The 27,155-nt window shown below is 45.1% G+C and overlaps 1 protein-coding gene across 5 annotated transcripts; it reads left to right on the forward strand.

Annotated features, from left to right (window-relative positions):
- The first annotated feature begins 1,661 nt into the window (after positions 1 to 1,661).
- Positions 1,662 to 26,603, forward strand: LOC148641206 (hepatic and glial cell adhesion molecule-like). 5 transcript variants are annotated; one of them, XM_088619651.1, is made up of 13 exons: positions 1,662 to 1,939; positions 8,349 to 8,690; positions 11,120 to 11,401; positions 14,107 to 14,200; positions 14,990 to 15,057; positions 15,890 to 15,957; positions 16,272 to 16,316; positions 17,595 to 21,176; positions 21,590 to 21,647; positions 24,011 to 24,070; positions 24,742 to 24,822; positions 25,350 to 25,441; positions 25,696 to 26,603. In XM_088619651.1, the coding sequence occupies exons 1-8, from the start codon at positions 1,852 to 1,854 to the stop codon at positions 17,859 to 17,861; spliced, it is 1,254 nt and encodes a 417-aa protein (XP_088475777.1). In that variant the 5' UTR covers positions 1,662 to 1,851; the 3' UTR covers positions 17,862 to 21,176; positions 21,590 to 21,647; positions 24,011 to 24,070; positions 24,742 to 24,822; positions 25,350 to 25,441; positions 25,696 to 26,603. The 5 variants fall into 5 exon arrangements, with proteins under 5 accessions (XP_088475777.1, XP_088475773.1, XP_088475774.1 ...); XM_088619647.1 differs by having other exon boundaries at positions 1,716 to 1,939; positions 17,595 to 23,388; XM_088619648.1 differs by lacking the exon at positions 25,350 to 25,441 and having other exon boundaries at positions 1,716 to 1,939.
- The last annotated feature ends 552 nt before the right edge of the window (positions 26,604 to 27,155 follow it).

A 27,155-nucleotide genomic window follows, 5' to 3' on the forward strand; every position in this document is an offset into this window, starting at 1 on the left:
GAGCCCTCAATGGGGAGCAGCTATATGGCTCCCATGGTAATCAAGAGTAGACACTCAGTCATATGGAGATTGACAGCAGCTGTAGGCAGCGGTAATTAGACACATCTGTTATATACAATGAGTAGAACAGAGCAGGAGTGTCTCATTGGGGGACACAAGGCACATACTTTAAAGGTTTACTGTATATTCAAACAGTTGGTGTTGTTCAGCTGTTTTGATGTTAGGATCTAGTCCTGCCTCATTTCCAGTAGTGTGCTTAGGACTCCAAAAAGGAGTTAAGTTTTTGTTTTGGTTGTTTTATTTCCAAAAGGATTTCATCAGTCTGTTAAAAGGAGACTGATAAACTACAGGTGTATCCTTGAGATAAACTTAGGCACTTTATAAATTATTAATCCATTGGGTTCACCTTGATAAGATATTCTAGACTTGTGTCAAGACTGCTCAAGACTGAGGAGATCCAGTTCCTTTAGATTATCTGCGCAGGTCAGAAGATCAGTAAATCAGCAAGCAATAACAACAGCTACTGGAGTTTCCAACATAAAGCAGACATTAGTCATTCAGTGCTTGCAGGAATATGCTGCACAGTGCCTAAAGGGGGTTAGTTTCAGTCGTGGAGTGAGCCACTGGCACCCTAACATGTATCCCAGGGCTGGTTTGATGGCAGTGGGCCCTGACATTGCTTTTAGACATGCTATATAAAATACATATTCTTTTTAAGAAGAAGCTCACTTTATTGGCCATATTCAATTTTTTGCATTAGGAATTTGTCTTTTCACATACCCCAACTTGCTTTCCATTAGACACACAGACAGGGAGAGAGAAGCCTGGGGTCAGAGCACAGGGTCAGCCATTTATAAGGCACCCCTGGAGCAGTTGGGGTTAAGGGCCTTGCTCAGGGGCCCAATGGAGTAGGATTTCTCTGCCGGCCCCGGGTTTTGAACCGGCAACCTTCTAGCCACAGGCGCAGATCCTGAGCCACAGAGCCAGGGCACCGCAGTAGCAAAAATAGAGTGGATTTATGTATGGTAGGTGGAACACTAATCGAGTTAACCTTTTCAGGCCCTTTGGATTCAAACAGCTGAGCACAAATGCTTGCTTGCATTGACACGGGTGTCTGCCTGTATTAGAGAACATACAGCTCAGCTCAGTTAGTTTGGACTCGCTAAACTCCCAGTGCCAGGACAGGACTGAGAAACATCCTGAAATAGTACTGGAATCATGAGATTACTAGTAAGAGCACCTGGATAGGCCACCAGACTGTAGGACACCCATCACTCTGTAGTCCTTCCTGCTCCTGTGTGCCTGGCAGTGCCATACAAAACAACCAACCAGAAATTAAGTTGACTTTTCAGTCAGCAAATCACAATTCATGTACCAGCTCAGAGCCACGCAAGTTATTATGTTTCAGAAAACATTGACATTGTTGCCTTTCCGAATTGCCATTTATAACTTGCAGTGAGGCTTTAAAGAATCGCAGCAGCACAAAGTGAAGGTGGCAAAAACCGTAACAAATGGCCGACAAGGGTTTGAGATGGCATATTTTAGGAAGGACAGAAAAATAAAAGCAACGCAATGGAAGAATTTCCAATCCTGCCATCTCCTGGCAGTGCAGGAGGGGGGTAGCGGTGTGAAGAGAGAGGCTGACCCACTGTGCTCGCCAGAGGCTTTGCAGTGCGCACACACACAGACTCGCAAACTCGCAGGCCCGTCATACACAAGTCCTGTGTGTGCAGGGCTTTCTTGGCAGAGCTCAAGGCTTGCGATCACAGCTCCGAGCAGTTCTCCGGGACGTGCCCAGAGTGGACAAATCATGCTAATTGTCTGGGAGAGAAACCCAGCGCTAAACCCAAGATGAAGGCAGAAAGTGGGGCTTCCTCAGGAGTTTTGGCTGCTTCTGCAGTTTTGCGGATCCTGTGCTTTCTTGCCTTTTCGCAGTCCGGTAAGGAAATCCTCTGAAACTTTCTTCTTTTGCTTGGTTTGTTTTTTCCTGAGACTGTGGGAATTGTCAAGTCAGGGAATGTTTTCCCTGGTACAGCATTCAGGGGTGGGAGGAAAAGAGAGGGCACGCACATTTCTCTGGGTATGTAGGTGATTAGACGCAGCCAAATCTTAACTTTTTCTTTGGGGTGTGAGGCGTCTTGAGGTTTTCTTATAGCCTTCAAATAAAATCTAATAAAATGTAAAATATGAATTGACAAGGGGTTCCAAGAAATCGAAGAAATGCAATAATTTAAGGATAGGTTGGGTTTTTTTTAGAGAAAGCATCCTTTTGGGTTTTTTGAGGTAGTCGCTGAATTAGAAAGGTTTTGCACAGGATAGATGACGCAATATGTGAACCGTGGGAAGGTTTTTCATCGCTGATCACTGTTTTATTTGCTTAGAGGTTCTTTTTTTCTGGGCTTTTCTTGTGGCAAAGTAACACTTGCGGCCTGACAGGCTCTTTTGGAACTAGGAGAGTTTTTCATTCTTTGAGGGAGCCCTGTTGGAACAAAACATTGAAATGCGCCGTATTCATTTTTTAAAAAGACGTTAATTCAGCACATCCCAACACACGATCTGCTACCCACAAATTCACGACACATCGAGACGGGAGCGGCCAACGTTTTTTTTTTTTACTGTTAGAAAACACACAGGCGTCAAAACAGAGAGAATATTGCCCTAAATTCTCTATTCCCTGCGTCCTAAACCAGTGTTAGTGAGGGAATCTCAGCCTTACGTATTCAAAATAAGTGTGGATTTTAAACAGGTGGAAGGCCAAAACAGTTTACTTCAGCGGCTTACTGAAGAACAAGTTAAGTGATCCGAGCTAAATCCATGTGGCAAAGTGAATGAAAATATTTCTTTAATTATTTTCTTGTAACTTAAAACATATATATTTATAATTATATGATATTAAGCCTCTGCTGCTAATTTGTCCTGTAGCTCAACATCTGTTTTTCATGTGATTAATTTTTTTTTAACGCAGAGGGCTTTATCAAAGGGCCTGTTCATGCCAGCATGTCCCCCAGCTTCAAAGACGAATTTGCAGTTTCCACAAGGATTTTGGCTTCAAATTAAGTTTAGTTTTTTTTAATTAACACCTCAGGCCCAGACGCGGCAATACCCTTCTCATGAATAAAACTACTATTGGTGTTTTGAAATAATAATATCCATTAAATAATCATTTTGGAAAGCTCTTAAGAAGCAGCTCCATTGCAACAGTGGCCAGAACAAATGTTTAAGAAAGGTATCAAACAGTGACAGTAATGACAGACATTGATGTAGGCTCCCTTGTTGATACACTATGTAATTTGATCAGAACACACTGTTGGCTCATGAATTTCATCTTGCTTCATGTTATTAGAAAAGAAAATCAGGCACTGTATTTAATGTGTGAGTAACTTATTTTGTTAAAATACAGGGAAAATTAGATAACAGGCTTTTCTCTGTCGGTCAGAGGCCTTATTGTATTCACAGCCCTACTGCCTGTAGGATGACAGCACTTTAGCCAGGATTACATTCCTGTCAGGCTGCTTTTGCCTTTAGAGGAATAAACTTGATTCTTTTAACCTACTGTGCTTCTGCAAGTCATGCCCTGAAGGGCCTGGTCTTGTAGTTCCTCTCCTCGGTACCACAATGGCCTTTTTGTAGCAGGGAGCCCAGACCTCAGCAGGTTTAATATGAGCATGAGTGTTGCTAACTCTCAGTACATGTGTTCCACAGACGCTCCCTGTTTCACGTCCATCAGATTTGAAAGCTCTGGAGAAAATAGAATTCGACAGCTGGCTATCAAGCAGTACAATCCCCTGGTAGCCTCTGTTGTAACAATGAGAAAAACAATTTCCTGTGAAACTGTGAAGCTTCTTTGATTAAATGAGGCGATTATTTTATGTAAGGCCCCCCGAATATAGCTGTAAAACTCATAAACTGTTCTTAATCTTAGCTGGGAAGTCCTGGGGATGTAGGAGCTTGTCCAGATTGCCCACACGGGGTTGGAGTGGGGTGCAGGCCGTTATGAACATGCACAAAAAGTGCAATTAAAAACCAAATGGTTCAGTACAAGCACACTGTAGAATATGCACCTGAACGTGGTTTTACAAAGTGCAACACTGGTTTGGCGTGGAGGTTAGCCCAGCTTGTTCTCGGGTTTTGGGTTTGATTCCAGACTGGGGCACTTTCTCTGTGGAGTTTGCATGTTCTGTGTCATTGTCGACTTATCCGAGTGATGTGCTGCCCAAATACGTTTGTCCCAGAAATACAACTTGCACCCTAGTTGCTTACCAGGAATTAGCAGCTTCCTGATAAAAGATGGATGGTTTTCTAGGCAGCATGGTGATATGGTAGTTAGTAATGCTGGCTACCAGCTCTAGGTCCTTGGATTTGATTCTGGGGGGAGAATGAATGTTTCAGCCAGGCAGAACACCACTTACCCCTGTTATCATTCTGCCTCTGAAGACATGCTATCCATGTTAATTAGGTATGCTAACTGAGTGGGGCCCCCTTCTCCTCAACCTGTAGATGCCACTCAGATAAAATGGAATTCAGACAGAAAAAAAGGACACTATCTCCTCCAACTGACACTTCATAAAAGTCCCATACAATGTAAAGACACCCTGTGGTGCATGTCTCAGCCGCCCAGTAGAGCAGACATCAAAGGATTCATCCTCCTGTCTGGATTAGGAGTAGGTCTGCTGCAATGTCAACCCCAGGTGAGCTGGAACAAGGAGAACATGAATATGGTTTTATCTGCTGGTGTGACTCTCCTGCTACATTTGTTCTTCCTTCCCTGTTTACTCTGCAGGGGATGAGTAATTCTGGGGTTTAGATAAGATCACTTTATTGGTCATATACATTTCCTTGCCTTAGGAATTTGTCTTTTTGCATACCCCAACTTGCTCTCCATGAGACACACACACAGGGAGAGAAGAGAAGCGAAGTTCAAAGTGAATGGTCAGCCATTTACAGTATATGGCACCCCAGGAGCAGATGGGGTTAAGGGTCTTGCTCATGGGCCCAACAGAGTTAATAAGCTGCTATGGGAAGGTTGTGGCTTCGAACCTCGTGTGACACACTGCAGTTGTACCCATGAGCGAGATAGTCCACCCACATGGCTCCAGTAAAAATACTCAGCTGTAGAAACGGGTGAAAATGTAGGCCACTTTGCATAAAAGCTTCAGCCCAGTACAACTTGCACAATAAAGTTCCCTTTCATTTGTAAGCTGTTCGGGATCTGATGCCCGCCTGGTGGTCATTTTCTGCACCCGCGGCTCACGGTTCTTCTGGTGATTATATACAGTAAGGTGCTGTCATTCTGCCCAACCTGAGATGGGGCGGGTGAGACCGCCTTCCAGCAGGCTCCTCTCCCTCCCGGGTGCCGGGCATGTGCACGTCCGCACTGCCCGGGTGCCAGGCAGGAGCACCCAGCTGTGGGCACACTCCTCCACGCCCTCAACGGTCTCAGCAGCCAGGCACAGGCAGTGACAGGAGTCTTCCTGCTGGGGGAGGCTTGGTCAGCAAAGGCCCAGCTTCAGTCTCTGTCCAGAGGCCCTAGCGACGGCAGCCACCTTCAGGTGGACCTCGAGGCAGCCGTGAAGAAAGGAGGGTGGGGCAGGGAGAGACAGGAACTGGGGGGGGGTGGTGGTGTTCACCGCTACGCACGGCCCAGGCCCAGAGGCTGGAAATGTAGCATTCTGTTGTGTCATTGTCTTGCGCTGCGATTAGCAAAATCGCTGGGCTCCTGCATCTCGGGCTTTCCAATGGCCAACATTGTCTTTCTCTGAGGGGCCTTTTCTCGGGCTGCCAGAGAGGAAATCAGTCCAACAATCCCGGCCTTTGTTCCCGCAGCCTGGCAACCCCGTCGCACTCTGCAAACTGTTGCCGCGGCGCTGTAGCGATGCCCGCTGTGCCACACAAACTCGCTGCCATCAAACCAGCCCTGCCATACACGCGAGGGTGCCAGTGGCCCACTCCACAACTGGAGACAAGGGCCGGCGGCCAATCAGGAGTGTTGGAATGTGGAGAGTGTCTCTTCTAGGACACTAATCTGCTTTTCCTGCTTATTCCCTTAAAAAAGTACACTTCACCGCCTCATTGATTGTGTGAGAGTCCCGGGGACGCAAGCAGTGCAGGCCCTGAGTGATTCAGTCAAGATCAGGAGAATCTGCAGACCCTCGTGTGACACTACCCCCCTTGGGCACTGTGCAGCATATTCCTGCAAGCCCTGAATGACTAATGTTTGCTTTATGCTGGACACCCCAGTAGCTGTTGTTATTGCTTGCTGATTTTCTGATCTTCTGACCTGCGCAGATAATCTAAAGCAGGGGTCCCCAACCTTTTTTGTCAGCTGAACCCCTTCAACCCAAATGATTTGCCTCAAGTACCCCCTTGAGGTTTTAACTAAATCAAACCTTTCCATAAATGTGGATAAATGCTTAAGTAATCCACTTAACGTGCTTCTTTTCGCTTTGTAAAATATTAATATTACGACTTTTGTTTTTCTTATTCTTATAACTACAATGTTATTCATTAATAGAGCTATTTAATTTGACATTGACATTTCCATCTCACGAACCCCTAGGGGTCCGCAAACAACCGGTTGGGAACCCCTGATCTAAAGGAACGGGATCTCCTCAGTCTGGAGAAGGAGGGGACTTGACCCAAGCCTAGAATATCTTAACAAGGTGAACCCAATGCATTTACTTTACGCCCTGCAGCAAAATGAGAAAGGGGGAGCACCACTAATAAAAACTCTGATAGAACTCTGATAATAAACACATTGGTAAAAGTCAAAGACTGGCTAGCAGCGCACCTAACAATAATCTGTCCTGATCAGCACGTGCCCGCTCCGTAGGTATCTGTGGGACTGTACCTCAGGGTGTGCAAATGACATTGCAGTGCACCGTGCCGTGGTGAGTCCCAGTGTCTAGGACTCATTTCACCTGTCTGTGTGGAGCTTGCATGGGAGTTTCCTCTCGTTAACTGTTCCCTTCCATCTAGGCGTGCAAGGCAGGTCTGGCTTCATCTATCTAACCTAAATGCAAACCTGCTTAAATGATTAAATTAAATTTGGTTACTCAGTTACTCTCTACTGATTTTCGGGCTTTGCTGCTCCAGAACTCATGCTTTTGTAAAGCATTGCAAGTTTTTAATTCTACTAACTGTAGTGAGAGAAAGGGATCAGATGGATGTTGATTTTGGGATCAAAAGGGGAAGAGCACTCGAAATGGGATTAGAGCACGTGCCATACTCAGGACCTGCCCTGGTTTTTTTGGGGGCTCTAGACAAGACCGTGGAAAGGGGTCCCCTCAGATCACGATTTGCACACACACTACTATTATTAGCTCCCATCACAACCTTATTTTACTATGTAGAACAAAAAAATAAAATTCTATACCAAGAAAAGTTTTATTAATTAGAATAACACATAACAAGAATACAAGGCACCCATTTTACAAAGTGGTAAAACGATAACATATTTTAACATTGAAAGCAATAAAAGGGAGCATTAATAACAACAAATCATGAGAAACAGGATCTCTGTTACTTCTAAATTTGAGCAAATCAGAACATAAAAAGTACCGCACAGAAACTTTGCAGAAAGGAATTGCAGAAATATAAAATTAAGTAAGGAAAAAAAACAAGTGCACTCAGTAACCAGGGATGTGTGATCAGTAAGGCTGAGCAGATGGGAATTTTTTAAAATAAAAAACTTTCTCGAAATCAATTTGCCTGCATTTTTGACAAATTTCGGTAAATTCTAATTCCCTCTGAGCTCTGAAAAGCTGCTCTCCGCTCCTGTCGCTGGACTGGGAGAGCGCCTGCAATCCGAAGGGCTACAGGATGGGTTCACACCACCCCCATTTAATGAATGTCAGGAGAAACCGCAGGGAAAACAATGCGTTATAATGCCGATTACATATAATCATCATACACTCAACACCACTCAAATTCACAGAAGAGTCGTTTGTACTGTACGTTCGCTTTCACGATTCTGCCTGGCCGGGCAGCGCCGATTTTTAGCCAGTTGTGGGAAATGTGTATTGTGTATTATAGTGTATTATTACAATGACTACATTAGGCTTACAGTACTTCTGGTTGGAGATCGTTTATCATTCTCTTGTTTTCTGCACGACAGACACATTATGTGCTCGATTATGATTGGTCCTGTTTTGGACTGGGCTTCCATTAGGAAGATCAACAGCAGCAACAGAAAGAGCCACTATAGGGCATTTTTATTTCAATATATCGTGTTGCACGTTGAGGGGACCCCTGGTGGCCTCGGGGCCCTGGGCCGGCCCTGGTGGTTCTGGAGCTTGAGAAGTTGCAGGGGTGGCCTGACGGGCTCGTCTCTGCTCTCCGGACCGGCCCAGGTGCGGTGAAGGGGGTGAACATCACGAGCCAGGGCTCTCTGATCCGGGGCACGTTGGGCGGCGTGGCTCTGCTCTCGGTGCGCTACACCAGCACCAGCTCTGACCAGCCCGTCATCAAGTGGCAGCTGAAGAGGGACAAGCCAGTGACGGTAGTGCAGTCCATCGGCACCGAGATCATCGGGAACCTGCGGTCCGAGTACCGGGACCGCATCCACGTCTTCGAGAACGGCACCCTGCTGCTGCACAACCTGCAGCTCTCCGACGAGGGCACCTACGAGGTGGAGGTCTCCATCACCGACGACACCTTCACGGGGGAGCACCACATCAACCTCACGGTGGACGGTAAGACACTTGGCACAGGCTCAGCGGGCACTGCTGGGGGTTCTGAGATCTGAGAAAGTGTTTCTGAATTCATTCCCACCTTCTCCTTCTTCTCCCTCTCCCTCAACCTCTCCTTCTCCCTCTCCCTGACACACTACCATGTAGATCTTGCCGTGTTCTTTTTCACTGTGCTTTTACAATGGAATAGCACTACTGGAAACTACTACAAATAACAAGCACATTTTTCACAGAAACTTCAAACTCCAGGGCCTAAATACCTGATGTCCCTCTGGATCTGAGATTGCGTGCCCTTTCACATTCTACAGCCCAGTTCCAGATGGTTTATAGGCCTAAAAGGATGCACATCTCTCTGGGCCACTGTAAAATGGCACCACGCAATCAGCCGCCCGAACCGAGTGACAGCCAGTCTCCAGCTACAAGCTCTGTGGCTCTTGCACAAGGCCGCAGGAGAGGGCAGGGCTCCAGGTTGGGTGCTTTCAGATGCCTAGCCTGGCTTCTGTTGGCCTTTTGCAGAAGCTTATGAAACACATGTACTTTTATTTTTAGAAATCATCCGAGGCTCCCAATGAATGGAAGTATGAAAAAGGGAAAGAAAGAGATTACTCATACATCGGGAAGGCTTTTTTAAGGCTCCTGGAAACATCTACTGGAAATTTAACTTTTGTCCTGAAATTTGACTGACTTTCTCTTTTGCTCATCTTCAATTAGTAGTCTCATGTTAGCCATCTCTCTTGCACTTTCCTGCTTCACTGTCTAGAATGCAGAAGGCCAATATAGTCATTGACTGTTATAGCAAACCCCTCACACAGTGAATCTGAGCCCATTCCACCAGGATATTGATTTAGACTACCTGGATTTAGGTGTAATAGAACATAGTAATAGTTATCCTTTATTTCCACAGATGCTAACCTGCTTAATTTCGACTAGTGATTGTATACTGATGCAAAAAAGAAACGCAACACCTCCTCCTCCACACTCTGGCCCTCCCACCTGCATGGAACAGGCTGAAGAGTGACTCATCTGTGAAGAGGACCTGATGCCACTGCTGATGAGTCCATCGCAGCCTCTGTCTGGCCCAAGCCAGTCGGGTGTGACGTCTAGGAGGTGTGAGCAGAGGGCCTCTGACAGGTCGCCTTGCTCTAAGGCCAGCAGCATGGAGCCTCACTGTCCTGTCACTGATGTGGGCATTGTGTCTGCTGGCAGTTTCAGCAGCAGTACGGGGGGCAGATCTGAAACGATCTCTCAGATGGACCAGTCCGATGTGTCAGTCCTGCTCTGGTGTGGTCACTCGAGGGCGACCGGATCTTGGACGGTCATCTGTCCCACCGGTCTGCTGAAACCTTCTCTGCAGTCAGGACACAGTGGAGCAGCTCACTCCATAGTGTCTGGCAATGCTGGCGCATGACAGGCCTGCCTGCAGCATGCCAGTGGCCCTCTCCCTTGCTTCTGGTGACATTCAAGGCATTATGGAATGCACAGAAAACTGACTAAGTGTGGCCTTTTTCTTGCAGTGACCTAATTTGAATTAAGACCTTTATAAAGGTGACCTGATCAGGCATTGTTCCACCTGGACCTCGTTGGGTAAAAGTGCACCTAACGAGCTTTCATGTGATTGGCAAGTTGCAATGCCTCACTGCACAAGCTGTATTGCTGGTCAGAGGGCTTAAAACAAATTGACAACTTTTTGTGAAAGTACATAAACTATAACTATAGTATTCTCATTCCAGAAGATGTTGCATTTCTTTTTTCCATCAGTATATATTTTACCTTATTTTTTCATCCCGCGTTCATCTGATGTATCCATCCATCTCACACACACCGATGACCTACTTTCAGTTTTTTTCTAAATTGTAAAAATTACTTAAGCTGCCAGCCTGTCTCATCCTATGCATGCATGTCTCTTGTTTGTTCATGTTGTGTTTAGTGTGTTATGTTTTGTGTTATTTCTTGTACCTGCCTGCAATGCACACTTCCCATCTGAGACAATACAGGAAGGAAGTAAGGCCAGCAGCCAGGCCAATAAAAGAAGGAAGTGAGCAACTGAAATTTGTGCACTGCCCTTATGCAGTTTGAGAAGCTAAGTGTATCCCTATGGGTCCGTCTGCAGACCAGCAGATGGGTTTGAAGATCTGAAAGCTTCATAACGATTGTGGCAATCTGTCGTGCACACTGGTGTTCAGGGTGATGTTCAAAAGTGCAGAATTTCACAAGTGCAATAGTAACTAAAGACTAGCCTAGTCTAGGCACAGAAAACAGATCACACAGAGCACAGGCAATACAGATAAGCAGGAGAAGACCAAAAATAATTTGATTTTGTGTTTTCTTCTTAGTTTGGGTAAAGATCTGGGCCTTCTGCCCAGTTAGAATTAGCGGCATGCGTTGTGCACCACAGCGCAAAGGTCTGAACCGCCTGTCGTCTGTGCCCGCAGTCCCCGTCTCCAAACCCTCCATCCACATGGTGGCGTCGACGGTCCTGGAGCTCAGCGAGCTCTTCACACTCAACTGCTCGCACGAGAACGGCACCAAGGTCGTCTACAGCTGGCAGAAGGGCGGAAAGCCCCTGGCCAACGACTCGCGCCTTCAGCTGTCGCCCGACCAGAAGGTCCTGACCATCGCCCGCGTGCTGATGTCGGACGATGACGTCTACAGCTGCACGGTGGAGAACCCCATCAGCAGCATGAAGAGCCTGCCCGTCAAGCTGACCGTCTACAGTGAGTAGGGACACTTGCTATAGGTATACATAGAGAGCTTGGTGCACTGGAGCTACTGCGGGGGTGATCATGGCACATGGCAGGAAGCTGCAGAGGATCTGTACTACAGAGCAGGGCATCCCAAACCTAGCACTTCGTGGACCTAACAATAAGCTCCATTTGAACTCTTCCATTGTTTTCAGTTCCTCAACACGGTCTCCTTCTAACTAACACGTTTCTTAAGCAGCTTAAAATCTCCAGCCTTTGGGCCGAATAAAAACAAACAACTTGCATACAGTAGGTTGCAGCCAAGCAGCTTGTCAGCTCAGTGGAGGACTCATTGAAGTCAAGAGCTCGGCTGCACTGAAAGGATTGGGAACCCCTGCTGTAGATACCCTGCAGTTTTACACGGGTGCCACAGTTCTTTCTGCAAATTACTACAGCAAACAAATGTGAGCAGAATATTCTTAAATGTCCCGTGATCCCGCGATGAACGACACTGTAAAATAAATGCTGGTACCAAGCACTCTACAGAGGAAACCTGTCCCAGGTTATGTACGTGTCCTGACAATGACAGCTCTTCTGTGTAATTCTGCAGGGGAGGCACACCAGCACTTTAAGTAAAAAACCAAGGTGAACCCTGTGAAACCAGGTGAACCTTGTGGTAAGATTGTATTATCACAGGATGAATACTTCTGGGATGTGTCAACAGTCCACTGTTGGAGCATTTACAAAACACCACACAGTAGTTGCCCTGGGATTGCTAAGGCAACAATCCTCCTAAACTGTCCCGTAATTCCATTTGTTGTAACATGTTGTATTCTGTATAAACACACAATGTTTTCAGAAGGGTCCAACATTATTGCCTCTATTTGGAGATTGAATAGGGTTGAGTGATTTTAAAAGTGTTTAACAGTAGCAGCCTACAAGAGAATTCACAGACTTGTGCAAGATTCACTAAATTAGCCTGTTGCTACATCCAAGTTACCTTGGGAAGCAGACCAAGACACCTGCTTAAGAAGGCTCAGGCCTGGCTGCATTTTATTTGCTTACTATCACCAGGGTGAGAGAAACCTGTCTATTCTAGATTGGCTTCTGATTTCACGGTGAGTGAAAGTGGCTGAAATCAGGGCTGACATCTAGGCAGCGATTCCCGCTCTGAGATAACAGGCAGAGAAGGGAAATGCGTGTATCTGTAAGATAAAAGCCACTGAGAGCTAATCCGGACTGAGGGTCTCAGAAGCCACCAGGAGCCTGTGAGCCCCCTGAGTGGACCCCTCTAGGCAAGAGAGAAAGGCTTTCGGCTGTGTTGCTTTGAAGGGAGAAGTGGACGCCTTAGAAGTGACGCCCTCTTTCACTTCTTTGCACACTGCACTGCACTTCCTGAACCAGGGAGACAAGGGCTGCATTATACCCCAGCCAACAGGCTACAATAGCAGTGACACCTCGTGACTTCAGGCCACTTCTATCAGCCTGCAGGACTGAAATCCACTGCACAATGAAGAAGCTATCAATTCCCATCCAGCACACGGGGCTCGGAGAGGGCTTCTGGTAGGCTGACTCCACTGTGCAATAAAACTGCTTTGGGGAATGGAAGAGGAAGCAATTCAGCAAACAATCTGTGGAATACTAAAAAGAGCTGCTCCGGCCACAAAGGATTTGATGTCTTTATTTATTTTCTTCCTCCATGGCACTCTACCAAAGCTGAAAGAATCTAGGCTTGGGTGCGGATGGGCCTCTTTCCTGCTCCATTCACCTTCAGAACACAAACATTTAGTACCAGCAAGGCATAAGGCTCCATAGCTGTTATATAAGGAAGCTCTGAGCCTTCCATTCTTTAAACTTAATTGGTGCCTCATCTTAATTATGCTGTATTTTTAGCTAAGGACAGGACTAATTGCTCATGTGCAGCTAGCCTTTTATTTGTCCAAGGACATGAACTCAAGCCCCTGGAATTCCCCCTTTTCCAGCTCACAGAACAGTTGAATGCTATTTAGCTCACGGAAATGTGGTTCCAACTAAATACACGACATCACAGATCAATCCAAATTCTGCACGAAAGCAGCGGCTCTTGTGAAACAAAATCAGGCTGTGATTTTACATCTGTCACTTTATCTCGCGTGGCGCCCACCTGTGCTGAGCACGATCTGAGAGCTCTGTGCATCGCCGCTGTATGCTCGCAGTGCACGGCAGATGTACAAAATGCAAATGAGTCAACGAGCTGTAAAAATCGGAACGAGCACCAATTCAAATGGGCTGGGCCTAAAACACCATAGTGATGGCCAAGGTTGATACGCAGCTCAGAGGTTTATGAAGAGCTGCAAGTCAACCACCAGACTGAAGCCGAGGGGATGCAGCTCCTCCACAGGCTGCGCTGATGCTGCGGGGTGCCGTGTGATGATGGCCTGCTGTGTGTGAACTCTGCTGGGTGCCATTGTGTCCTCTTGCGCTGACAGCCAGGGGCCTGACAGCACGCCGCTTCGCAGAGTCTCGACGCCCCACGCACACATTGTTCCCCGGTGAATTTTATTTTTATGTCGTTTGTTCGGTGCTACTACGACGCATTTCCCGGAGCCCCAGCGTTTTAGAAAAGAAAGAAGGCAGGTGTGATCTGGTTCCATTAAAAAAAACCCCGCCATTGACGGCGTAGTCTGGTGTGAGTGGAGCACCCTGGGAGTCTCCGGTGGCAGTGCAGCCCGGCCTGACCGCCCCCTGTTTCCCCGCAGGACGCAGCTCACTCTATATCATCCTCTCCACCGGGGGCATTTTCCTCCTCATCACCCTGGTAACCGTGTGCGCCTGTTGGAAGCCATCCAAAAAGTAAGGCCTGCTCTTGTCTCGCTCTTGTTTACTCTCACATTTGCAGTTTGAGGTTCTATGCCAGTGAGGGACAGTGGACAGTTGGCATTCACCTACTGCTCATTTCTCCCACCAAGGAGGAGGGAAATTGTTCCTCTACAGATCACTGGAGAATGCTTTCAGTGATTTCCTGTAGAGTGTTTTTAATTGCTACAGGGTTTTATCGTGTTTGCATCTTACATCTAATTTGCCTATCCACCGTGGTCCTGCTTGATCCTGCCCTGGTTTCAGAGCACTCAGCTGCACTTACTGCTCTCTTACGTGATGCAGCCCTATACATTTTTCATGGAGCTGTGCTCAATTAGGAGCAAACCTATTAGGGCCAGCTTCCACCGTAAGAAAATAAATCCTCCAACGAATGGAAACAATGTGAAATTTAATTGGTTGGAAACCTGGGTCCGTAAAGACAATTACACTAGTAATTCATAATTCCCCTAAATCACTGACTGACTGTATGAGCACCATTCCCTCATATCCTGAAAATCAGGCCCCACTTTCCCAAAAAATAAAGCCAAATTTGTCACCAATGTTACAAATAAAATGTATGTATTAGGTAAGAATTATTTGGCACTGTTTATATACCAGTGTAAAATTGTGTTATTACTCTACATTAATGAAAATACATTTTTACATTACAGTTATTTCACAATACATTTATTAACTGGTGTTTCATATGATGACAGCACTTCTGAATCGTGCCAGGAGGCGGGTGTTCTGACATCTTTTGGCCTTTCTTTTGTGGCGTTCCAGGGACAAGCAGCAGACGGACAAGCAGGGATCCTCGGAGTTTATGGAACAGAATGATGCCAAACACGATGGTAAGCAGTGCTGAGGGACAGCACACAGCCCAGAGCGCCTCACTCACTTCATTACAGGCTTGAAATCTCACAAGACCCAGCCACCCTGAGACAAGGGGGCACCGCTCAAGAACCTGGGAGCTCAAGCATCTTCACTGCGCTCTCTGGCAAGGGGAATAATGGACAATAGGGGTTGTGGGAGGCAGAGCTTTGCACAGAGAGGTGTGGGAGTATGGAGCAAGACACGCTCAAATTAATGAGCTACTAACAACTGTTAGTAGTTGCCCAATGAACTGATTGGGCTCGATGAATCCAATGGCCTCCTTTGTTTCATGGCCTTTCTGATGTTCTTCAAAATATCTTAAAACAACTTCTGTTTCAGGGTTTTTTCAGGTAGATGACAGCTTATTGCCTCCCAGAAGAGCCATAAACCTCACATTCTGTGGTATTTGGTTAACAGCAAATGTGAAAAACTCTATTAAATTTAACAAAGTTAAAATTGATTTTTTAGTATCAATTGATTTTCTTTTGATTGCTTTTTCCTTCTTCGGTGTCTGTTAGCAGCTACTGTACACAAGCGAAAGCAGGCCTCAGTGATTATATTGTAGTCTCACACCTGTGCGTGTTATTTCTTTAACACGTTTCGACGAAAGCGAAATTTTCAGATCAGTGAGCGATGTCCTTTCTCCTCTTCTTGTGCGAGTAGGCACCCACAGAATAAAAATCATCAATAAGAAACCAGCTGGTGCTGCGATAACGGGGTTATATTGTGGATGACTAGAGCAACACTGATGCTGGTGGGAGAGAACTTGGAAGACAGAAAGACTTTGACTCTGCCTTTTCATTTCTCCAGCGGACTCTGTCCCGAAACCTGAACATGAGCGCAAGAATCCAGTGGCCTTGTACATCCTGAAAGAAAGGGTGAGGGTTTCATTTTTTGCTTCAAAAAAAGGATTTCTCTTAACTGTGCGAAAAGAAACCAGAAGTCAAAAGATTAGATATACAGGCATACGTATTGCATTTATTGTCTAAGCAAAGTGATATTTTTCTAGCCTGACCAACACACCTGAACACGTTTTCACTTTTCCCTTTGGAGTTGCAAAAACGAGCCCCTCCACCCCCAAGCCTCAGAGCCATGGTGTGTAAAACTCTTTCACCTCTCCTGAAAACGAAAGGTGAGATAGCAGTGCTGCAGCAGTGGATGACACCCTAATCCTGCTGTTTGGTGCTTACAGAGACCAGACCCCCCCAGGAAGTGCATTGACATGCCAGTGCCTCAGGTAGGGTTTGTAAAACAGTGTGGGGTCCATCAGTCTTCTAATCGCATCCTTACTGCTGATCCATGTTCATTGTGTTGTGCCTTTCATCCCAGCTCAGCCTGCTCAAATGTTGGCAGCAATCAGGTTTGGCTGAATCTTGTCTGCAGCTGCATGCCCACCACTGGCAATAATGAATAGTCCTCACACATATATAGTGCTTTTCTGGACACTCCACTCAAGGTGCTTTACAGGTAATGGGGACCCCTCCTCCGCCAATGTGTAGTCCCACCTGGGTGATGCGACACTGTGCTCACCACACACCAGCTATCAGAGAGGAGAAGAACAGAGTGATGAAACCAGTTTGGTCAGGACATTGAAACAGGACCTCGGTTTTACGTCGGATCCGAGGGACGGTGCCTTTTTACAGCATAGTGTTCCCTTCACTATACTGGGGCATTAGGACCCACACAGACCGCAGGGTGAGCCCTCCCTACTGGCCCCACTAACACCACTTCCAGCAGCAGCCTTAGCTTTCCCAGGAGTCTCCCATCCAGGTACTGACCAGGCTCACACCTGCTGAGCTTCAGTGGGCTGTGAGTCACAGGGTGATATTTCTGAAGGCACAGGGTGGCTCAACAACATGGTGATGTTGCTGAGCCCTTCTTGTCTGATAAAGTCAGGAAAATTCAACAGAGCAAATCAACACTCAGCAGGCAACACAGAACAGCTCAGACCTCGGGCTCGAGCGAGACAAACCTGGCCAGCATTCGAAGGCTTGTGTAGAGCGTTTCACAGCAGGTCGTGACTGGCGACTTACTGTCATACAGTAGACTAGCGTGACATTGCTTGAGACATTTGCATGTGCATTTACATGTCCTGAACCCTCTTGATTCAGCACAGAGATAACAGCCAAATCTCTTGTCATTAGTGAAATGATATATTTTAAATATATTGTTGTTTTTCAACGCATTACATCTGCATGTTTGAAGAGACGCATGCTGTGCATCTTGGTTTTAAAAGGGATGTACTGTATAGCTGCATCAATGCCTTTAAATTATGTAATGACATGATAGGTGATAGGAAATTACTCTTGATAGCTTGAGAGCTGAAAATAAATCCTGTAGCTGATTAAATAAGCCCATTATCGCAATATTTAAATTTGCTATAACATAGTCGTCATTTGCTAAGCAGTAGAAACCCTTGTATCTGATACACCTGTCCTTGGAAGTACAGTATAACCACTCCATCTAAGTCGGATTTCTCACATGACAGTGACCAGAGGTGTCTGTTTCATTGCAGGACTCGCCAGACACCGAGGACGAGTCCCCTCCCAGTTCCCGCATCCCGTCGGAGTCCGGCAGCCCCCCCAGCTACTCCTGCACCCCCCCCCCCTCGTCCCGCTCCCCAGACCCGCCCGCGCGCACGGCCCGCCGGTACCCCCGCTCGCCCGTGCGCACGCCCCCCCACGCCCGCAGCTCGGGCCGTGGGGTGCGCTCCCCCGCCGGGGGGGTGCAGGTGATGCACGAGCAGGAGGAGGCCACCCCCCTGCCAGAGAGCCACACTTAGAGCCGGCCTCCGACCTCCGACCTCCAACCTCTGACCTGCCACCCACCTCGTGCCGTTTCGCTGGCTCGGAAGAAAGACATTCTTGTTTTTTATGAATCTGTATGTGTGTGTGTATACTGTATATATTTTTTTCGGTTTGGCGTTTTGTGTACCAGGTCAGGAAGGCCGCTACACAGTCAGATTCTACTGCTCACATGCCCCCTACAATTACTGAGTCCTCCTGGCCTCCCAGCTTTGCTCTGGATTCTGGATTCTGGACTGGGCTCTTTAGAGAATCGGGCTCTTGCTCCCAAGTACTGACCCTTCCTGCCCTTCATCAGAAGGACCATGTGGGTCTGATCTCTGGTCATTCATTCAAGCTCCTTGGACTGTCCCATTGCATCAGTATCCAACTCCTCCTGTCCAGCCTACCTGTAGATGTACAGTAGAGTTAAAGTTCCAGATATTGTCTTCTTTCTCCAGCGTTAGTCTGGACCTAACATTTCTCCCCCCAAGGATTGTAATTGCCTGGATCTATGAGACTGTAGATCTTTACAGAACGTGAAGAACTGTGAGGATTCATGCAAGCATTTAAGCAGTTTAGCAGGGTGGGGACTGAACAGCTGATTCATTTTCCTTCGCCATGATATGTACTATAGGTTTTGTCGATTTGCTGTTTTGGTTTGACAAAACAAAAGACAAAAATCTTTAGAGAGGCCACTTTCTGCAATGCATCTCATCAAAAACTTTCCTTTAACTGTCTTATTCGGAATATACAGGAAAAGCACATGTATCTTTACCCAGGGCTAAGAGATATTTTCATTTTAAAAAAGGCTTTGTCTCCACTGGCTTTTCAGTTTACCGATAGCATGTGGCTTCCTTGATAGAAATGACTTTTTTTCGTGCATGCGTCTTTCAAGTGAGTAAATAGAATCTGCGATTTCTGCAATTTCCCTCACGGGATCAATATCTATCTAAAAACAGGCCTTTCCCCATTTTTCTGTCCCTTTACGTTGATTTAAAGGCTGAGACAAACTGCTGATGTCCTTGATGACAGAGCTGACTAAGATCAAGGATATTAATTTAGAGTATATGTAATACATGCTACATGCATATTGAAACCTTATATATTAAATATATTAATATATCAGTATATATTAAAAAGATATAGTGCTGTGAATGTGACATCACTCCGAGAGAGAATATAGGTGTACGAATCCATAGTGGCAGATTATATTGCAAACTGTGAACAGAAAAGACAGAGTGAGTCTGAGCTCTCTTTCATGACAGTCTGGCCCATCTCCTCAGGGCGTTGTACATCAAAACAAATGAAACCACAGAGGCTTAAAATGAAGACTTGGATTCTATTTAGGCCTGGCCTAATCTGATCAGAACAATGCTGCCTCTCAGAGAGTTCCAAACACTGCTTATTTTTCTTTGTGTGTTGTATTTGATTTGATGTTAATGCAAAATAAGACATATGTCAGTTACAGTTCCACTGTAGTCTGGATTTGTAAAGCATCATGAACTGCCTTTCCAGAACTGAACAAGAACTGCCCTGTAACTTGGATATCTGGGTACATGAGCTGGATGCACATTATTGTCTGTTTCACCTAAACTGTACACTAAGACGGCTGACATTTTAAAATGCATTCATCCACTATTCCGTTTTGAATCTCCCCACATCCCTCTATTTCTAAACAAAACTGTGAAAATACCGGTATACAGTGTTGGGTTATAGCAATATTGAAATTGGTGTCAGAAAACATAGCTTAGCTGCTATACATCTCTAATTTTTTTAACAACACATTAAACAGTACTTCCTGGTCTGCTTAGATAAAAGGTGTAAAACTGAGCTGAAACAGATTATAGTCAGCATGCTCATGAGCTAGAAAATGCTTTCTGTTTCTTTCAATCGTGACTGGGGAGTAATCATATTTTATCTTTGATAATACCAATAAGATGATCATTTGAGCACACTGTTGCTTTTCCTCTTGGACAGGAAGAACCAATTTACACTAATTGGTTAATGAGTTTTTAAAGAGTGTCTTACATTGGCATTTTAATAGAATGTATTACCACATAATTTCAGTTCCATTTTTCCAATTAAAAAGGTTTTGATTGAAATGGAAACCATTTAAAGAGTAATATAAAGAAATACTATTTTAGTTGTCTATATTGTTGTGAACATATATACCACAAGGGAACCCTATGAAACTTTTTGAAGTCATATCCTTTATACTTATAATGTATGTATATATTTATATATAAATTTACATTGTATGCATTTTCATTTAATCAAACTAACCTACTCCTCTGTAGCCAGAATATAATTTGGGAATGAAATGTAATTAGCTAATTTCTATGGGTTTTTAATCTAGATGTTGTTTAAAGAACAAAGAAATCATTGTGGAAACAAAAAAGCCTTGATTTTTCGAAAAGCAAAATAAAGGCCAATATTATTTCACTCTCCACATGCATTTATGCCGACTTTCTGATCGAACTCTTTTGCTGCATTTGGATTGTCTGGTGTCTGGGGCTCACTAAGACTCATGAAGCACTTCTCCCCTGTGGTGTTAGAGCATGCTCAGGCTCAAGTTCCCTGATCTACAGGATCTGCATGCTAATCTCTCATTTTTCTCTGTGTGGTATCCCACTGCATCTAATGCTCGTTTGTCTGCACTTACACCTGAAATGAGTATTATATTACCAGCTGGGCGTAGTTTTTTCAACAGACCTTTGGCAAAGCATGTTGTGTGGGCACCCAGTTCCCTTGCATCAGTTATAAAGTAGCATCACAAATTAACCTTAGTCTTGCTTTGCCAGTGTTTTGTATTTTCCCATTCTAAACAGGTCCCTCATTTATTCACCCTTGTTGATTTATTGATGTGGACTAGCTGGGCGCTGTCCTTGACACCCTTATCAAGGCAGCTCATTGGTGAATTTGCAGTTGCCCTGGGGAAGATCATGCTGATGTTACTGCCCTTGAATTCTATGAATTGTGCTACAAAGGTCCTCCTTCATCGGAGTGAGAAGGATGAAAACAGTTAGCCAGTAAGGTTTTGTTTCACTGCACAGCCAGTCCTGAATTAGGTTAGCTAATACCCATGTTCTCAAGAGCTATGTCATAAAAATACTTTGCATACAAGCTTTTCAGCCAATTCCAACAATGAACTTACCTGTCAATCTCTTAGTCAATAGATGACTTTTTCCTAAGCTGCAGGAGGAGTCTGGTCTCCTGTATAGCCACTTATAGACTGAGTGTTATAGACACTCACTTCCAATCACAGACACCTGGGAAGCATAGGAAGAGCAATCAGTATTATCTCCCTGCAGGTAGGACAATTATGTGTCTGTGCAAGTGTTAATGTGTAGTAGCTGTCTGTCTATACTTGAGTCTGTGTCTATAGAAAATAAAAGAAATTTTAGTGCTCTACAATAAAGAAAGAAATTACTGTTTTTTAATATTGTTAATATTGTTTTTTTGTGATTTGGATCTGGTAATCTTGCGAACATTTGTTAGTAAAAGTTACAAATGGGAGGAGGTCTCATGCTTGTAAAACAGTATTTATGTCTATGACTTGTTTAGTTTTTAGCTCCTGGGTAGGTTATTTCACTCTTTAATAAGTACCGCTTCTCCGATCTGTTTATGAACAGCACTTTCCAAGAAACACCTTTTCCAAGAGACCAATGAGAGCTTTGTCTGTTATCTGGATTTTAAACAGTTATTACAGCTGCCTTTTTTCTAGTTCCACCCAGAGAGAATTTTGACCTTTTCCAAAATGAAGATACTGGTGCCTTTGTTGAGTGAGTACAATTCACCTTTTCTATCCTGGCGATCATCAAAACACCTACATGGGATTTGTGCTCATGAGAAATTGCTTTGCCCTCTATAATAAGCACTTGGTGCTGCAGGAGGTACATCTGCACCCCTGAAAGTTTCCTATTGTAGACTGCTGGAACTCAAATAATAATATTCCCATTATTTCAGTATAATGAAGTACAGATCTGCCACTTTCAATACGTCAAAATTGTTGTGCTGAAGTGCAGTTATGTTAAATAGTTTATAAAGAATGGATGGTAAAATTGTTATACTGTAAAATCTGTATATGTAAGAACTGACAGCAGCGTTGATGCATTGATTAAAGTGCAGATTATTGCTGAAAATTAACAGATTTGCTTGCCTGTATTTTCCGATGAGACAATACCAATAACATGTAAAATACATGTTTCCGTCAACCAAGAGGGGATTTTCTTTGACTGGTTATGCACCAGCTGCAGTGAATTTCCAGTGCTCTGTCCCGAAAGGAAACTGTCTTAATGACTGTGTTAATTTCTTAATTTACAATCTACTTTGCATTCCTCAGCAATGGACATATACAAGTGTAGATATTCTGGGATAAGAAATATGATGCTCATACGTATAGAAGCAGATGGACAATATCAATGTGACCATTTTTTGTTTTAATTAAACATGGTGGCATAGTGGGTAGCATTACAGCTATGGGTTCCTGTGTCTCCTTCTTTGTGGAGTCTGCATGTTCTCCCTGTCTCCTCCCACAGTCCAAATACATTGCAGGGCTAGGCTTTGGCTCACTGCAACATCTTAGGATGAAGAGGGTGCTGAAAATGGGAGGATGAATATGAACGATTGATTCAAGGGAGTTCTGTTGACTTTGGCTCCACCTGCTGGAAAGTTTAGATTTTTTCCACTTTTTAAAGCTTTGGAAAATACTGAAGCTTACTTAATAAAGTGATGTTGTTGTTGTTATTATTATTATTAAATCAGTGGTTCCCAATCCTGGTCCAGGTGACTCACACCAGGTTGGCATTCCAGCCCACCTTCATTAGATAGCTGAAGCCTTACTTGATCTTAGAAGTTGCTGCAATTGAATATTTGCATGTTGTTTCAAGTCACAAGTTTGGGATTTTATTTCACTTACATAATACAATAATTAAAGCTACACCTTGTTTAAGAGGTGGGAGTTAACAGTTCAATCTTATTATGATCAAGTCAATGAATTGTGGCACCGAGGGCTCGGCTGGAACATAAAACAACAGGTGTTTAGATCACCAGGACGAGGATTGGGAATCAGTGGCTTAAACCTTATAGCTACCTTGCTTTTCCATACTTTTTTGTGGGACCTTGTTATTATTTTGGTTTATCGCACTATGATATAGTGCCGTGTTAGAAGGGCTGATCGCCGGGGATGCTGCGGAAACCACAAAGCCTTTTGAACAAGACTGCAAAGCATGGTCAGTCACCCATGGGGCTTGACGCCAAGTTAGCTGGCTGTGAAGAAATTGTGCTTCAAGGCTGGGAGATGGAGAGGTCCTGCTTTGTTTGAAGTCGTTTGTTTGTCCTTCCTGTGTTTTAAGAGGCTGTACTGCCTTACATGAGGAGTTTTGCATGAGAAAATCCAAGGGGACTGGTAATTCATTCCAACTGGATTGTTTCCGGCCCCATCAGGACTCTCCTTCTCTCCCTGTGGGATCGTTCTCCTGCTATTTTCAAGACAGGAAGAAAATGATTCCTACGTCTCCTTAGGTGTGGAGTTTGCATGTTCTCCCTGTTTCCTCCCACAGTCCGAAGAAAATAAAGCAGAGCTAAAGGAGAAACCCTCTCTTTCACAGTGCTGCCCATCATTCTTTCTTCATTTGTATAAAGAGGCAACATCTTTCAGCTGAGCAAAGAGGGTCCAGTTAAAGGGGCTTCTGGACCTCTTGCTGGAGTTAAGTATAGGGGGGATGCTATGGAGACATACAGTAATACCCATAAACAAATAATGACTCCTGACGAATAGCTAATGACATCGCTTCAAGTGAAATAGCATTTCTTTAAGAAACCAACTTGACAGAGCAGAAAAAGAATGTAGCTGGGAGCACTTCATACATGTAGGAATACGAGCTAGGGAGTTTTTTGTGTGTGTAGTATGTTGCCTGTAGAGAGGAAGGAGACTGCTTGCTGTAAAATTTAGGAACCTGAGACAGCTCATAACGAGGGGGTCATGTCCAGCAATAATCTACATCTGCTGGACTGGGAATACATGTTGCTCCCTGAGAAATTTAACTGCGTCCTTCCCAGATGACTAGAGCACGAATCCTTCCTCTGCTCTCCTTCATCATCCTCCCTGAGGATTCATCTCATTCTCTCTCTCTGTCTTCCCCAGCATCCCTGTTTTCCTATGTTTTGAAGCTGGGATTTCTTACCCCGGAAATGGAGGCGATCAGTAAGTATAACATCTCTTTTCAGCAGCTGCTTTTTATCCTTGGCTGGTGGTGGAGAACTGGGGCCTTACTGGAAAGGCACAGGACACAGGGCTGGACTGCACCCCAGATGGGACGTCAGTGTGTCACAGGACACAGGGCTGGACTGCACCCCAGATGGGACGTCAGTGTGTCACAGGAGATGCACACATGCAGGGGACAATCTAGAGGTGCCAGTTAACCTAGCCAATATGTTGTTAGACTGTTAGAGGAAACCATGCAGCCACAGGAGAACGTGCAAACTCCACACAGAGGGTGCCCCCAGTCTCAAACCCAGGTCCCAAAAACTGTGAAACAGCAGTGCTAATCCATTACCCTATCATGACTACCTGTAACATAGTAGTTCAGGTGGGTAGCTGCATCAGCATGCGTAGGCTGCAAAGGAACAAGTACTAGGTTTATTAATAGGTTTGGAATAAACCTATTACCTGTAACATTTAGTGTTTCACCAACACTAAGATCGATTTTCACTTAGATGACCACTTGAGTGATTTTTTGCGGCTGGTGCTGGTGGATGTTTTCCCCTCTCATCCAGAAGGTTTAAACGGGGGAGTGAAGATATTTTTACTATACATATACTTCTCCCCAGCCTTGAGTTTCCTCTCCTGATCTGATCTTTACTTTTCCCTTGCAGGTCTGCACAACTGGACAGGGTTTCTGCCCATAGCGCCTGGGATCACAGAGAATCCCGTGCCAAGCAAATCAGAACCAGACAGTGAGTAGCATAGCCCCCAGTCCTGTCAGCGTCCCTCAGAAGTGATGCCTTCTACAACCACTGAAAGAGCAAAGATCGGCTCTCTGCTTCTTGTCACAGTCTCGCCATTTAACACTGACAGGTGGTTTATCACATCAAAAGTTCACAAAAGAAACCAAAACACGCAGCTTTCTTGTGCTGTGCGGAGAAAGTTGAGGGTATCCTGTCATTCAGTTCTCCTTGAGAAGTCACTGCCCTTACTCCAGCTTTCTCACAGTACAGTTGTAGACAGGAGTGTTGAGGGTGCTGGACTCATGACTGAAAGGTGAGACCCTGCTGTTTACCACTGAGCACAGTACTACACCCACAGTGTTCCAGTAAAATACACAGCTGGAGCAAATGTAAGTCATTTTGAAAAAGTGTCAATCAAATAAATTAGTATGTTATGAAACAGTACACTGGTATTTATAGACACACATTGCTGGACTCATTACAAATGTAGCTACTGCCAAATAAGAAGGATTTGCATTTACATGTTTTTTCCACAGACTCCCTAGTGCTTTACCTGACATTTGATGTCACCACAAATTGTACCACTGAGCCAAACACCCACAACATTGTTAAAGCCATTGTGCAAGAGGTAAGTGTTAAGAAAACATAACCATTTTCTAAAAGGTGCACCATACTAATTCGAGGACATTATGATTCGTATTTGATTTGGATGAGAAATTACGTACAGTAAGCATCGCAGTCCAGACAACAACTGCAAAAATCTATAAACCCGTATACCGTATGCAGCTGTAAATCTTACACAACACTGAAACGCTCCACAGCAAGCGTTAATTTGGTTATTACAGTGATTGACTCACAAGTGTGCATTCTCTTTCAACACAGATAAAGAACATCTTGAAGGCAGTCCTGAAGACAGAAGACTTTCAGCTGGAATACTTTGAAAGCGGAAAAGAGAATCCAGACACTAAAGCCGTAAAATGGTCAACCCTTTAAAATAAAACGTTGTTTGTTCTTATAGGCATTTTGCTTAACATTAGCTTATTACAAGAAAATAATAGATTCCAACGCTCAGTGACAAATAATAACTTCTCTGCTACCTGTAACAATACTGTGAGCAGCTTTGACAGCTTTGGGATATTTCAAATGTCTCACCAGTCTCTTCTTTAAAATGAAAGGCAAAGACAGGGTCTCTGCCTGATTGAGCCTATAACAAAACAGAATCCTTTGGGACCAAAAACAATATTTTTATAAAGCATATGTTCCAATTGCAAGCGATTTGCTTCAGAATTTCAAGTTTAAAATGCGGTAAATTAATTCCCTGTCCAAACTGACTTAAAACATACACACATATTAAGACATACACACTATGGGTGAGTACTTGTTCACATGAAAAACAACTTGCCTGACCTGTCGCAAACATAGCTTTAGAAGTCCAGGTCCTTAACAACTGCACTGCAGTACCCCTGAAGGTAAAGCAGCAGCTCTGCAATTTGAAAGGTTGCCTGAAAACAAAACGGCAATGCTTTTAAACAGGGACTCTATATGAACTTGCAGGTCTACCTCCTGAATACTGTAGCGCCCTCGCCCGGTGGTGAACAGGAAGTGCACCTAGGTGCTGAGGGTAAGTGTTCTCTGAAGCTTAGTGCCCTATAAATCAGTGTGCAGTGTCTGTTAAAGAGTGACCACCCTAAACCTGAGTACGTGTTCTGTTGGTTCACAATGTGTGTGTAAATCCTGTGGCTGGTGCTCTTGTAAAGGAGAATAAAAGCTGGTGCTTGTGTGCCTACTTCGTCTCTGCTTGTCCTTTGTCCTGCACGACCCCATAAGCGTTATATTGGTGTCAGAAGCGGGCAGGATGGACACCCCATGGCAGATGCTAGTGGACTCTGTCAAGCGCAGGCTGACCCTAAAGGAGACCAGACCCAGTGGCAGCGAACACCCAGAGCTTGAGCAACTCCTGGGTGCATCAGACGGTGCTGGCCTGCATCCGCCACGCTGGCCTGAGGTTTAACCCCAGCAAGTGGGAGCTCCTGCAGTGGGGGGTGACCTTCCTGGGGCACGCTGGGGCACCGTGAGGGGCGGCTACAGACCCAGGTAAGGTCGCTGCAGTGAGGGGCTGGCCGACACCCTGCGCCCTCGCAGAGCTGCGCAGCTTTCTGGGGTTGGCCTCGTATTACCAGAGGTTCGTCACGGACTTTGCCAGCATCGCCAACCCTGCTTCTCCGCCTCGCTCAAAAGGGCCGCCGTTTTGGCTGTGAGACGGCCTTCTGCTGGCTACGTGAAGCTGTGGCTGGCCTACCCCGACCCACGGTTACCGTATATTCCAGATACCGACGCAAGCG

This window comes from Lepisosteus platostomus, chromosome 25 (assembly GCF_059453375.1).
Source record: "Lepisosteus platostomus isolate fLepPlt1 chromosome 25, fLepPlt1.hap1, whole genome shotgun sequence".
Lineage (NCBI taxonomy): Eukaryota > Metazoa > Chordata > Actinopteri > Semionotiformes > Lepisosteidae > Lepisosteus > Lepisosteus platostomus.